Below are 15341 nucleotides of genomic sequence, written 5' to 3'. Positions count from 1 at the left end.
ATAACATAGGATCCTATGGGTTAGAATGCGTTTGGGGCGATGGGAGAAAAACATTTCTGAAGAAGGGAGCGATGGAACAAAAAAAGGTAGGGAAACTATGATCTAGATTCACACAGTGGCATCTTAACGGGTGTGCTAAGACAATGAAGTCCAGGGCTCCGAGACAACCGGGGGTGATATATTTTCTGAGAGAGAGAGAATTTTACTTTTCTCACACATTATTTTTTCATTCTGTCATTTTATAATTCTGAAATTCTGTCTTTTTATAATTCTGAAATTATTTCTTTTTATAATTCTGAAATTATTTCTTTTTATAATTCTGAAATTATTTCTTTTTATTATTCTGAAATTATTTCTTTTTATAATTCTGAAATTATTTCTTTTTATAATTCTGAAGTTATTTCTTTTTATAATTCTGAAATTATTTCTTTTTATTATTCTGAAATTATTTTTTTATAATTCTGAAATTATTTCTTTTTATATTTTTTCTTTTAAAATTATTTCTTTCGATAATTTCAGATATGTCTTTTGATAATTATTATCAAAGAAAATACTTTCAAAATTATCGAAAGAAATAATTTCAAAATTATCAAAAAAATAATTTCAGAATTATAAAATATTCTGAAATTATGGTTTTTGATAGTTCTGAAATTACTTAGTTTTATAAATCTTAAATTATTTATTTTCATAATTCTGAAATTATTTATTTTCATAATTCTGAAATTATGTATTTTGATAATTGTGAAATTATTTCTTTCTATAATGTTGAGTTTATTTCCTTTAATAATTGTGAAATTATTTCTTTCTATAATGTTGAGTTTATTTCCTTTAATAATTCTGAAATCATTTAGTTTTATAATTCTGAAATTATTTCTTCTGATAATTCTTAAATTATTCATTTTTTTAATTCTTAAATTATTTATTTTTATAATTCTGAAATTGTCTTTTGATAATTCTGAAATTATTTCTTTTGATAATTCCGAAATTATTTCTTTTGATAATTCCGAATCTATTCCTTTTGATAATTCCGAATCTATTCCTTTTGATAATTCCGAATCTATTCCTTTTGATAATTCCGAATCTATTCCTTTTGATAATTCCGAATCTATTCCTTTTGATAATTCCGAAGTTATTTTTCCATAAACAGAAATTATTTATTTTCATAATTCTGAAACTATCTCAATTGGTAATTCTGAACTTTTTCCATTGATTCTGTAAATTGTTTCCATTAATTCTCACCTTATTCCTTGTTTCTCATTAATTCTGAAATTATTTCTTTCACGAATTCTTAAATATTTTTTAGAAGTTATTTTAAAATTACTTCATCCACCAATTCATGAAACACATTCGTTCATTGTGAATTTTTTTTGGCATTTCCATGAACACCGTGTGAATACAGTGTAAATTTACATTAATTTTTATTTTTATAACTATACGTTCCTTCAAACAAACATTGAAATCGACTTCCCGGCCCTGATGAGAAAGGAGACTCTCCAATGTCCCGGAAGATGGCGATACAATAGCTCCTCATGTTTATCACGAGCTCGAAACACCACACAAGGTTGTTGGTTATACTTCGACCATCTGAGCAATCAGATGCATGCGTCTATTCAGAGCGGAAAGGATGTTTTCGGCACGCGCGTCCAGAATTACCCGAGATTGACTACCTTGCGGAATTGTTATGGCCACCTAACCATTAACTGTGGCAACGAAAGAATAAACACGAAAACTGAATATTTATTTATTTATTTCTCTTCTGTTTAAGATATGATGTAAACCTTTAATTGGAGTTTCATCTTGGTCTCGTGCGAGAAGAGAACCACTGCTTGAAAATTGTGTAGAAGAGGTTGTCTTCAAGATTGTTGATGATATTTATTTTTTATATATACTTTGCTTTTAGGTATTTTTTCTAATATAAAACGCGTCTTTTGAGTTGATTTTCTTCGATTTGCGTCCGTTAGAATGAACTACAACCTTGGTTATGGATAACGTGTATATGAAAAAAACTTTCCTTCAGTTTTCATGATGTTCAAAGTGTTGCTATTGCATCTGGAACAGCCGAAGACATGAGTGTCGCTGTCAACGAGGATCTGGAAGAGGTTAGTTTGAATCTTCATATTCATTCAAGTTATACTCAATGATTGATTATATTTCTTTCTGCCGTCACTTTATTATTATTATTTTTAATTTTAGACTACTGATGCAATTTTTGATAGAAATATCACAGGTTGATTTAATTAGAGGGTGAGAATTGAATTATATAATCTGTAAAATATCCAGTCACAACGCGGATCTGGAAGAAGTTAATTTGAATCTTCGGTTACATCAAACTTTTATTCGATAATTGATTATTTTCCTGTCATTACCTGATTACTATTTTTTTTAATTTTAAATTATCTAATTTTTTGACAGAAATATCACAGGTTGATTTAATTAATGGATGAGAAGTAAATGAAATAATCTATAAATATATTTCATCATTTGAAAAACTTTTTCTGAATCAATTATACGTGAAAACTGCTTTATTTGTAATTTCAGAAGTTCCTTTATTCGGAAAGAGTGATAAGTTTCATAGTTGACTCGATAATAGAATTGTGAAACTCGTGATTCAATAATTATCGTTATGAATTTGAATTTTCAGAATGAAAAGAGAAAATGTTTTATAGTATATAATATGTGAAATATTGGTGTAATTTCGTGTTAGATATAGTACATCCAAAGTATATTGTGCTGACAGTAATTAAATAAGTAATTTTATTGATGATTATTAATTTATATAAATTCGGTAAAATATTTGAAAAAAAAGAACTTTAATTCAAATTTTGAAGAAATGTTTTGAAAAAAGTTTTGCTGGTTTAACTGCAATTACTTTGAATTATTACATAGCTATTTATTTAATGCGTAGTTTTCTCAGGATGGTTCGAAAAAAAAAGCAAAAGTACTTTCGATATGAAAGTTTTTATAATTTTTATTAAATGTACTATTGCGTTACACTGTATTGCCATATGACAGTTTGCAGTCGTATAAAAAGATTAAATTATCATTTTTTCCCGATAAATTGCAAAGACCACTGTGTTGGATTATTGACAACTTTACAAACATGACATGAATGAAATATAGAGTAATAAACATCCGTATACCACGTAATGTACGCATTTTTGCAATGTGAACAATACTGCAGTGAAAACACATGCAAAACATTACATGTTCGTTCATTTTATTTTCCTTATGATAGTCATAATTACTAATAACGTTATTTATATTCCCTACACGCTCTGATATATTTCTTCGTCAGATCTTATGCGTGAGACAGGGTGTCCTGTAAGTGTTGATTTGGCCTTTACCTCATCAACCATCCGTCGTAGAAGCATGATCCCAGTTTAAAAAATGCTCAAAAGGCGTTCAGAAATTACCCTGCACCAGTTTTGAGAGTGAAAACACAGGGTGTCACAAAAATCCAAATACTTATACGGCCCACGTCTTCTAACTTCCAATGAGGAAGTTGGTGTCCTGTCTCTTCTGAGGCCAACAAAAAACAGTTCCAAGTTCCTAAGTGCAATATTCGTTGAGACATTCGAATTCAAAAATCAGAGAAAAGTTGGGAAAGGATAGCATAAATTAAGGAAAGCAGCGTTGTCCGTTAGTTTTTGCAGTTCATTCATATTTTTTCTCCAATTTTCGATTAAAAATATCCTAGCGAATATTGCACTTGGAAACATGGGTTTTTTTTTCTGTGGACCGGAGAAGAGAAGATACAAGTGACACACTGTATTTTCACTTCAAAAACTATTGCAGGGTAATTTTTGAACGCCTTCTGACCATTTCTCAACTTAATCAGGAATCATACCTCTAGAACGGACAGTTGATGAGATAAAGGCCGCGTTAGCACTTACAGGACACCCTGTATATAGTACATGCTCAGCGCACAAGAAATATTACAAAATATTTTTAGTTTTTCACGAAAATTCAACTAATTATAAGAAATATTTAATAAAAACTAATACCTTTGATTTGCATAATTCTTATTCGTCACAGGAGTAAAAAACGTTTTCGAAATAATTATATTTCAAAACAAAAATACCGAAAGATAACAAAAATAACGGGCAGTTAATCTCATTAGTCAATTAAATGAATATAATCCTATCGAACGATAAATTTCAGCTGATTTTATTTTTATGAACAATAATTACAGTACATTTCTACATTGAAAAAAAACCACGCCGATTTTAATCTGCATCAATTCAATAAAACAAAGCGAAATAATTTCGAAAGACATCACTTCGTTAAAAAATTCCAACCACTAAAACTAACTAATTTAAAATTTTTTAACTAAAACATTTTACTGCTTATTTCAGTTTCAACAAATGTCCTGAGCGATAATCCATTTATTTGAGTAATTTTGATGAGAGATGAGTAAATAAATCAAAAAAATGAAAAATGACGGTTTTTATTATTCATTAATAAAATATTACCGTAAAATGTTTCATGATGGGGAGGGGAAGGGGATCTCGGAAAGGGGAAAAATCAGCGATAAATTTTGCTCTGAAAATATACTCATAGACGTGATCCCGATTGCTACACCTTTCAGTCTGAAAACCAGAAAATAAAATACAAACTGCGTTATCATGGCCTCGGTTGTAACGATATGTACAGGGTGTCCTGTTAATGGACCGACAAACTCAGAGGGTTGTTAGTAGACATCAAGAGGAACAAAAATTACATTGGAGCATGGTGTCGCAAACCACGTTGAGAGGGCAGGCCCGTCATTTGGAGGGGGGGGGAAGCAGGGGGAGCCGTTGCCCGCCTGGCTTTTGAAAATACACTAAAAGTGGAATATACATGCCCACCCTGTATAATTAAAATATTATACGAAATATCATGAACAGATGTTTTCAGATCTGGAAACTTTGTAACAATGCACCGAAAATTAGCATTTTTCCACAAATTTTTATTGTGTCAATTAATAAATACAAATAGAAAAACAACGCCACAATAGGCAAAATACCCAACGAAGGGGCTGAGAAAAAGATGCCCATGCAAATATGGATGTCATATATTTAAAAAATACAGCAACAGAATAGAAAATGCAATTACAAACAACATATATACACGATAAAATATACAACGCCCATAAAAAATACTTATGGTTGTCTTATTCTAAGTATGGATAGCTTCTCGATTTACTCCAACATGTTTACCCTATTTCTTTTTAAATGCGTCAATTGTGTTAGAATTTACTATCCCCGTGGAATAACTATTCCATTTATTAACAATACTATCAGAGAAAAATTCCCTGCGACACCATAACCTCGCATTGTCTCTCACCAATCGATACTGGTGTCTCCTTGTAAAAGCAGTCGATTAACGATGTACTAATAATTAATGGTCCATCCTATAAATCCCGTTGAAAATTTTGAACACTTCGATCATATCTCCCCGACACCTGCGTTCATCCAATGTAAACATATTCAAAAAATGAAGTCTCTCTTCCTTTTCTCTGCATTTCTTCAACCAAGTCTATGTCCCTTCGTAGGTATGGTCTTCAAAACATTACAGCATACTCCTGTCCAGGACGAACTAAGTCTCGGAAAAGCGGAAGAATGAAGTTAGGAGAACGCAAAGAGACCTTTTTGAAATGAAACCGATTCTATTCCATTTTTTGACCACCGTTGAACAATGTTCAGAAAACCTAAGCCGCTCATAAATGAGAATTCCCAAATCGGTGACCCTAGTTGCATCCGGGATAGTGACGCCTTTCAACTTGTAAGAGAACCGTGGGTTGTTCGAACCAAAATGAGCGACCATACACTTGTCAACGCTAAACGTCATGCTCCATTCATTTGCCCATGCTCCAATCCTGTTTAAGTTGGTCTGGAGCAACTCCTAATCGTTTTGATTCCCGATTATCCGCATTAGCTTCACGTCATCTGCGAATTCGCTAGCAATCCCATCGATACCGTGATCGAGTTTATCGATAAGGACAAGGACACTTTCTTGAGGAACTCCACTTGTGACGCCTGTCTAGCCAGAGAATTCCCCGTTTACCATAACTCGTTGCGATCTATCTCTTAACCACGATCCTATCCAATTCAGCAAGTGTTGCCCCCTATCCTAATCTCGTGTAAACGCTTCAAGAGTTTACCATGTTGGACCCGATTGAATGCCTTCTGGAAATTAAGGTAAACAACATCTACATTTTTGCCCTTACCCAAAGCCTTCGTCACGCGATCATAGAAGCAAAATATCTATATACTCTGTGCATACGTTTCTAAAGTTTACCAAAAACATCTTCTGATGATGCCAGTGCATCGGTACTGGAGAAACACAAAGGAACTACTCAAACATATGATGACACTTTAATACAATAAACAATTAAACAGTTACGATTATTATTATTTTTCATCCCAACATAATTTGAAATTTAACTCACATACCTCAAATTTCTGGAGGTCAAACAATGGTAACCTAATATTTAAACCTCATTTATGATGACAATCAGGATAATACAGATTCATTAACTAAGCAAATTATTCGATTAACTTTGGTTTTTCTACCACAGCAATTATCCAATTTAATACTGATTTTTGATATGATAAAATTTCTCATTAACAAGGATTACAAAGTGAATTTATTAACATTTAGAGTATATAAGCCAGAGGTGCACAACCTTTACAGTCCGCAGGCTAGGTATTCGGTATTCTTGCCTCTTGTGAGTCAGAAATTTGTATATTACTTTTACCTCTTGCGGTATATGGATACCGCATGACCCGTATTTTACGGGACATTTTGAAATTTTGGATGTCCCAACCTTTTTTTTTTCTAAAACTTCCGTTTTTTCGTTGCTTTTTTTTTTTCACCAAAGCTTGCTTTAATTTTCGAAGTAAGAAATTGAGATTATTTTAATGAAATAAACTAATGTTTTTGACAATTTATTTCGCTGTAATTTGACAACTAGAGTTGTTGCCTTTAACAAATTTTTTTCGTTATACGTATTTATCAAATTTACTTGCATTTGACAATTTTTTTTCCGAAAAATGGCAAAATCCTGTAAGGATTCTGGTTTCCCGTAATTTTATAAAAGAGATATGAGCAACCTACGAATTTATCATGTAGGTGTGTATTGATAAATTTTATACCTGAAACACCTTGCTCGGATCGAATGGAACCCATTGTGAAGCCTCATTTTGCCCGTGTGTACGCCCTTCATACGCGAAACAGTGATTGGAAAAAAAAATAAAGAAACGGTTTTAATGGTAAATAAGTGCATCGTTCAAACCAATGATTGACTGCAAGTTCAATTTTTTTAAATTAAAAATTTCCAAATTTTTTTTTGCGTACCTCCCTCGCTATCGTTTCTCAGCCCCCAGCTATTAAAGTGTTTGGCTGTGCCCCGTATTGCCCGACGCATTCCGGATCGTTCCTTATCCAAGTCAAGAGACAGGAGCGTAAAATTTCATTAAAGAACTGATAGACTTCTGTGATTAATTTAAAAGGTTTATCTTTCTCTCTTTTCCATTTTTTTTAAATTCTCGTTTTGCAGAAACGTTGGTATTTCTTTTAATAAAGGTTTCCTCTGCTATCGATTTCCCGTGGGTCAAATGCGAACTAGTTACGGTTTCAGCAATGGAAAATAATTTTCTCTTCGCTGAGTTTAAAATGAGAATTAATTTAACATTGAAAGTTTTTTTTAATTCTTTTATATAATATCAAAGCATTTATATTAATTAGTTCAGGAACGAACTCGCTCAAAAACTGTAATTTTTTTTTCGTTTCGAAGATATTATGGAGAATATTAATTTATACAATATCTTAAATGTAATATACAGGTTGATTCCATTATTCACCATGCCGCATTTTACTGGTGAACCGTTGATCTAAGAGCGGCATACATCCAATTAGAAAAGTTATTCAAATGACGTGTGGACTCAGATAAGTCATTCATACTGCAAGGGGTCGTACAGGTATCAAAATATTGAAATTAATTTTTTTAATACGGACATCCTGTCTTCAAAAAACATAATTGGAAAGTTGTTGCCTCGTTTCTCTCGAGACCAACTAAATAAATTCCGCGTTCCCAAGTGCAATATGAGAGATAATATTTGAATATACTGAGATATTTGAATTCAAAAATTGTAAAATGTTGGGAAAAGAACAGTATAAACTAACGTAAAACAGTTTAAGATGTCATACCCAATTTTTCTCTGGTTTTGAATTAAAATATCTTAGCGAATGTTAGTTTCCATGTTTTAATAACTAAAGGGTGATTCAGTAAAGATGGGATAAACTTTAGGAGGTGATAGTACATACTAATATATACAATGGTCACCAAGGAATGCATGGTCTAACGTGAAACGCAAAAGCTATAGTGTCTTTCCAAACGCCCGCTCCGCAAACGATAAAACGGCATTCTTGTTGAAATTTATCTGGAGAAAAAGAACACACCGTGCATGTAAATGTAACCTAGGGAAGAAGAAGAAACCGTATGCATGTCTGCTTTTGCAGTATTACCAAAGTGCGCCCTTATTCCGTACGTTACAACTGTTATAACGGTTGCACGCTGGAATAACTTCACAGAGTTGGCGGCCGTGCCTTTTATTCATTGTGACGTTATACGGCTTCTTCTTTTTTCCCAGGTTACATTTGCATACACGTCGTTCTTTTTCTGCCAATAAATTTCAACAGGAATGCCGTTTTAATGTTTGCGGAGCGGCCGTTCCGAAACGCGCTGCCGCGTTTGCGTTTCATGTTAGAACATGTATTCTTCGATGAAAATTGTTTGTTATGGTGGGTGCTATCACCTCTTAAAGTGTTTCCCATATTTTCTGAATCACCCTGTACACAACCCCTTGAAATATAAATGACGTGTCTGAGATCTACAAGTTATTTGGATATTTTTTCATAGTGGGAATATGCCTTTAAGGATCAACGGTTCGCCAGTAAAATGTGACAAGTTTAATTATGAAGTCACTCTGTATAATATACCACACAATAGTGTTTATAAGATTCCTGATTCATCAAAGTTTCATTCCCTGTTATTTTGGAAGAACACCTTCGATTTCATGTAAAGTAACTGGCATAAAAATCCTTGGGATGTGGTCGGTCTCATACTTTCGGTTATATTTATGTGGTTTTCTCCTCTTCTATGGAAGATAAGAAAGTGTCTTGGCATCGCACATAAACAAACAAATAACATCTTCCTCTCACGGTTGTGTTTATATTTCCCTTGTTTGGGCCCCAGTCGTGTTTTTCAAAGTCTAGCGCACAGTAAATATAAGCCCAAGAGAAAGTACCTTTTCCATGTAGTTCCCCTTTTTTTTTATAGTCTCCATGGGAAACATATACGCATGTCTGAGGAAAAATATCTTGTTCTCCTAGCGATATAGTCTTTGCAAAATATATCTCAGTGTTATCTTTATTATTTTCATAAGTAACGCTGGCTCGAGAGGATAACGTGAAGCCGAAAATGTTCGTTTTTTTTTCTTAGATATAAAATAAAGTTTGCGTTCAGGAACTGGTGTGGTATTCTAAGATCCTATTGTGAGAATATCGATAAAGAGGTACCGGGCTGGACAAATCTATTGCCCGACATGTCCCATGGCATATATTTTTTCGACCACGTGTCTGACGCGGTATAAATAAAAAGACAAAAAAAAAAAGAGTACATTTTCGTATTTTTTTAATTTTTTCATCGACTAAGCTTCATTTTCTGTTATTTTGCAAGAACACTTTCTATTTCACCAAAAGTAACTGACATAAAAAGCCATGAGATATGTTCTCATACTTTCGGTTATATGTATGTGGTTCCCTCTCTTCTATGAGAGAAAGAAGCGTGTGTTACTGCACGCTTACGGAAAATTTCACAGAAATTTCTTCTCAAGCACCGATGATACAAATGTACAGTCAACGTGTTTTGATCTCTCTGCATGGTCTTAACATTCAGCAGCCCGGCACGATCATGGGCTCCCATATACTGCAACTGGGCTGTTCTGGAAAACGGGAAACCTCACGTCAAGCAAAATTGTATATCTTGATGGTATTCACGAAAGAGAAAATACACCTTGGTTTCCATAAAAACGTAAAAAATATATTTTTCCAAAAAAATTATATATTTTATGGCCCTATCATACAGTGTGTAAAGTATTCGAAGGGATAAAAATTGTAGAAAATATTTTTGACGCATTTCTCTTCTGCATAAAAATATGTTATAATTTTTATAGTGAAGCCAGTTCCAAACCAGTGTGCAGCATGAAAACGAATAAAATGTTTGTGATAATATATGTTAACAGCATAAAATTTGTCAGATAAAATATTGGTCAGTATGTTTTAATGTTTACTGCCGAATTTTTTGGGACCATAAAAAAAGAAACCATAGTAACCGTTTCGGTGCGTAAAATTTACACCAGTATGCAGAATATAACAAAAAAAAAGTAATTTCATACCACACATTTGTCATTTTCATTCTACACATCGGTTTAAAGCCAACAATAATTTTACTGTTGATGTGGTAATTTAATTTTATTCAATAAGTGACAGTAAGGTTCCTAGCTCTAAGCAGTTTCTCATGTAAGCAGTTTCTTATGCAAAGTATGGAAATATGAAATATAATGAGTCAGAAGTTAATAAACTTTCATCCTAATATTCTTTTTTTTCACCGGTTCGAAAATTATTTATTCCATATAAGAAGGTTCACGAGAATTTTCACTTCATTTCAGTGATCTATAATGAGGAAAAAGTTTGAAGAACACTGAACTAACTAACACTGAACAAGGATCAGGATTTTAGTGTAATTTTAACCATTGCGTTACAATTTGACCTTGTAATGTCTTCTGAAAATGTTTTTTTCAAGATGACTCTGTTCTTGACTAAACAAGATTTGTCCCGGTATTTGAGTCTCGTGATCTGGCATGCCGTCTGATTCCGTACCGTAAATCGGCTATGATTCTATACGCAAGGTAACCTGGTGACGTCTTTTCCGTCGCCAACAGACTTGGAAAGTCATGAATTAGCACTATGACTAATTTTAAATATTTAATTGGATGACTACAGTCCTTTTGAATTTTCATATTTCTCTTGGATTATTCAAAACAAATTTATAGCACTTTCGATATTTTTGATTTATGAAAATATATCGATTTGTTTTTAAAAATTTTCTGAAGTAAGTAAATCATCCAGTGATAATTTTTTCGGAAGTGTAAACTATTGATTGGACATCTGTTATTTTAAGTTTGCATACCCGACCAGACATGAAAATTTTTTGAAATTTATCCAGCCCTGAGGGAGGATAGGCATTAGGGAATAATTTTTACGTACTTTGTGATAGTACTGGTGAACTCACCCGTAGAGAAATTTTCAACATCAATGATGGAAATGAGATCTCAGACCTCCTCGACAGAGGTCGCGCGAATAACTTCTTTAGAATTAAAATTTAAAAGTTTACGTACAATGTTGAAAAATTCCTATTTTCTTTTGAAACAAGTTCATCCAGGTCCATTTTTTACAGGGTGATCATAATAAAAGTTCCCGTACTTTTAGTAATTTTTCTCAAAAACCGCTTATCCGAGTACAGCTAATTTTTAGGATATCTTAATGAAATCATAAGAGAGAAAGATTTATGAAAAAAAACCTCAATTTTCGACCACTAGGTGGAAAAGCGGAGCTTTTATTATTGATTTTTCTTTTCCTTCATGGACCACAGCGTATATACCAAGTTTCAATGGGATACGTCCTCCAGAACGAGAGGTCATAGTACTCAGAGGAGACGTCACTAGGTCTGAGTAGTGACAACAGCGCCCGTTCTGGTTGACGTACTCCATTGAACTTGTTTTATACGCTATATGGACCATGGGAAAATGTAAAATGCAATAAAAAAGCGTTAATTGAAAAAAATTCAACTTTATTTTTTAAATTTCATAAATATTCCTTACATGGTCTCCTCAAGATATCCTAAAAATTTGGCTGTATTCGGATAAGCAGTTTTTGAGAAAAACTACTTAGAGTACGAAAACTTTGATTATAATCACCCTATATATTTTATTGTAATTATCTTCATTATACAAGTGAACTTGCCAAATAAAATTTCTACACACTAATGAAAAAAAGATGCCAGAAATAGGTAAAATACCGTTTTGAAAGGCACAAAATTTAAATGTTCACTTAAAATGTTACGAAAGTCATTTGGAACAAGTTCAGAATCATTTCTGCTTATTAGATTAGACGATTAAATTCGAAATCAAGGTATTTGATAAAGCAAGATCAAATCATTATACAGTGAGATTTCCTATACTATTGCCATTGGTTATCGACGGTAATGGGCGACGAAATGGTTTTATTTTGAACATAAGTATTAATTGGTTATTTCGCGTGGATGTAATGATTTTTATGCTTGTGTCTGCTTTCTGCATTGTAATAAGAAACATTTAGTTGAATTTTTAATTTTATAAAAGCACCGAGCCAAGCCAAATGAACATTAAACTGAACTTATAGAAAAATATTAACACTTAATGAGAAATATATTCCGTGATTTTGATATTACGTGTATTTTTTAAAGAAATTTTCTTCTCCAGGAAGTCATAATTTCTAATATTTACTTCTCAGATATTTTTGAAAAGATTGAATTTCCAATAACATAGCAGAAAATATACAGCAAATACGAGATTTAGTAATTAAAAAAATAAACTTCATCTTGAAATCAAATATATAATTATATTATCAATAGTAATCTTTGGTTTCTTTAGAAAAAGAATGTATAAACACACACAGAAAAATCTACTTCCATTTTCTTCAGGATTTTTTTCCCCAATAAATAATGTACAATTCCGATTTCTAGATACCAACACATCAAGTGAAACTTATCAAAAATGATATTTTAATTTTTAATATGTATTTTGATTTAATAGAAAAAAAATTTTCCGCAGTAAAAATGATGAATTTTGAAACTTTGAAGCATTATATTTTTGATACGTTACATTCAATGCATTTCCAGAATTTAATTAGCACTCCTACGCACTCATCAATATTTTAATGAGTTTTATTAAGAGAAAAAAACTCAAACGCTGCTAACTAATATATCTCTAGAGTACGGTTCAATTATAGGAATATAGTAATAAATAAATTAAAAAATATATATAGCAATAAAAATAAATTAAAAAAATATATAGAAATAAAAATAAATTTAAAAAAAACCGCATTTCTTTTAAAACGTATTTTTTACGCCTTTTAATCGAATGTTTGGTTTTAATTCAGTTCAACTGATGTTATAAATAAATTTAAACTCGGTTACAATGACCTCGGTTTTAACAATACCTGGTGTCTGTGATTCTCTTCGAAAACTATGTTAATGAGGTTTGCTTATAATGTCGATGAAAATCTTACGAACTCAGATATAATGACACTTTTATAGCTTTCGAAGGAAATTCCTAGATCTAGGGCTGATCACCTTGGGGTGGGGTGGGGGGCAATGTACGTTTTCGGTTCTATTGATACCTGAAGAAAAACAAAATTATTACATGTTCGGCACTCAGACTTGCTTATTAAAAGGGAACATTTCTTAATTTTCCCGTAATTTTGCACGACTTTTTTATTTTATAAAAATGTTCGATTTCCCCAATGAAGCTTAATTCAATGCATAAGATTTCTGAATTCGGGGATGGAGATACTCTTTGCGAAGTTTATAAATTATATTTTAATGGATATAAATGTAAATGTTCATCTCATACATCAGGAATACACACACACACACCCACGTGTTTAACTTTTTTCTTCAGTGAATAAAATTCCCTGAATACTTCACTTCATTTCTCTCCAAGAGTTATCAATACGCAATAAATGGCAATTCCTCCGACAATTGGTAACAATTTTGGCTAGAATTGGCAATATATCTCGTATTTTCCTCGCTAAAAAATATGGCCACCCTATTCATAATGAACAACAACTTCATACGAAATATTTGATTGCAACTGATTGCATTTGTCGTACTTGAAAGGTCTTATAGAACCGTGAATCATTGAAAACCGTGGACTTCGGTTGCAATGACAACTCGGTTACAGCGTCAAAATTACGTTGAATCTTTGATGTCGTTATAACACAGTTCAACTGTATTTATAAAAGAAAAAAGCAACAAAAGAATATAAATGGGGGATTTTTTAGAGTATGCCTGGACTACCATATTTATGTAATTGTATATATTGACATGTGTCCGCACCGCACGGACATAAGCGTCGTAATTGAAAAAAATTAATTAAAAAAATGAACGTAATCGACAATTTTCTTGTATTTCTTACATTTTTGATTGTATTCTATAAACAATTTTATTTTTAGAAAATACTTGCTTAATAATCAGAACCTACTATGAATAATGTAAAAGCTGAAATTACTTATCATTTGAATGTTATTCGATAATGTTCAAATTGTTTTTCAAACAAAAATTAACGTAAGAGTCGAAAATTCGTCAGAGCCACAAAACTTTAAAATAAGATTTTTAGCAGCTTATAGCTTGAATAATATGGCAATACTTTTACTAATTCCGCCACATGTTTCATAAGACGATATATCTCAAGGACAAAAGATTCATTTTTTTTTCGGCTGAATAATAAAAATAAAAATATTTAAAAATGGAAGTACTGTATCAATTCGCTCATGGAAGGGGGCAATTTCCTGGGAGCCAGATATTTTGGCAGCCGTCCACTACAGAGCCAACTAGACTTGGACTGACATCCAAAGACTAAAAAGGACTTTCCGCGTTCTCGTGGTGACCGAAGGCCTTCTTTGTGTTTTGATTTCGACCCTCGATGTTTCTATGGGAACTCATTTACAATATATACACACTATCACCCATACTCGCTCTCTCTTACATCAAGGTCTAATATTCCTTCAACGATAACATTTTTTTTTCTTCTATATGCCAAAACTTCAATACGTAAGATTAAAACTACTATTTTATTCCTTTTATTTTTCATGTTACATATCTAAGTAATATCTATAAATTTTCGAGAGGAGAAGAAAAAATTATAATTGTCGCTCCCGTCATGAGAAATGGCGTTATGATAACAGTTCGGCAAGTTTCAACACTTACAACAATGAACTGCTATTTTTCTTTACTCGTAATATCTACAGCATTCACTGGTGAAAAGTCATCAATTTTGAACAAGGAGTTAGTTCACTTTACCCGAAACACGTTTGGCGCGGTATTACTGTAAATCAATCTTCTAGTGGAAGTTTATGCTTCATTAATTACTCGAAGAAAGTGAAAAAGAAAGCCAAGTGACAGCCAAGCAGTTTCTAATAAACCCACCAGCGTACTGAAAGCCAATCAACTTAATATCAGATACTAATCTTTTGTAATT

General features: G+C 32.3%; 1 protein-coding gene across 1 annotated transcript in view; it reads left to right on the top strand.

The window, feature by feature from the left end:
- Positions 1 to 1571: 1571 nt before the first annotated feature.
- Positions 1572 to 15341, top strand: part of LOC149082613 (transmembrane protein 151B-like) — a 239275-nt gene continuing 225505 nt past the window's right edge. The window contains exon 1 of the mRNA XM_089236884.1: positions 1572 to 2099. Within this exon, the coding sequence (XP_089093010.1) occupies positions 2067 to 2099 (33 nt within the window). The 5' untranslated portion in view covers positions 1572 to 2066. The remainder of the gene's footprint in view (positions 2100 to 15341) is intronic.

This window comes from Pholcus phalangioides, unplaced genomic scaffold (assembly GCF_987345545.1).
Source record: "Pholcus phalangioides strain wild (caught in Gottingen) unplaced genomic scaffold, Ppha-v1.0 ptg000009l_1, whole genome shotgun sequence".
Lineage (NCBI taxonomy): Eukaryota > Metazoa > Arthropoda > Arachnida > Araneae > Pholcidae > Pholcus > Pholcus phalangioides.
Note: the sequence above shows the minus strand (reverse complement) of the source record. Positions and strands in the feature narration are given on the sequence as shown.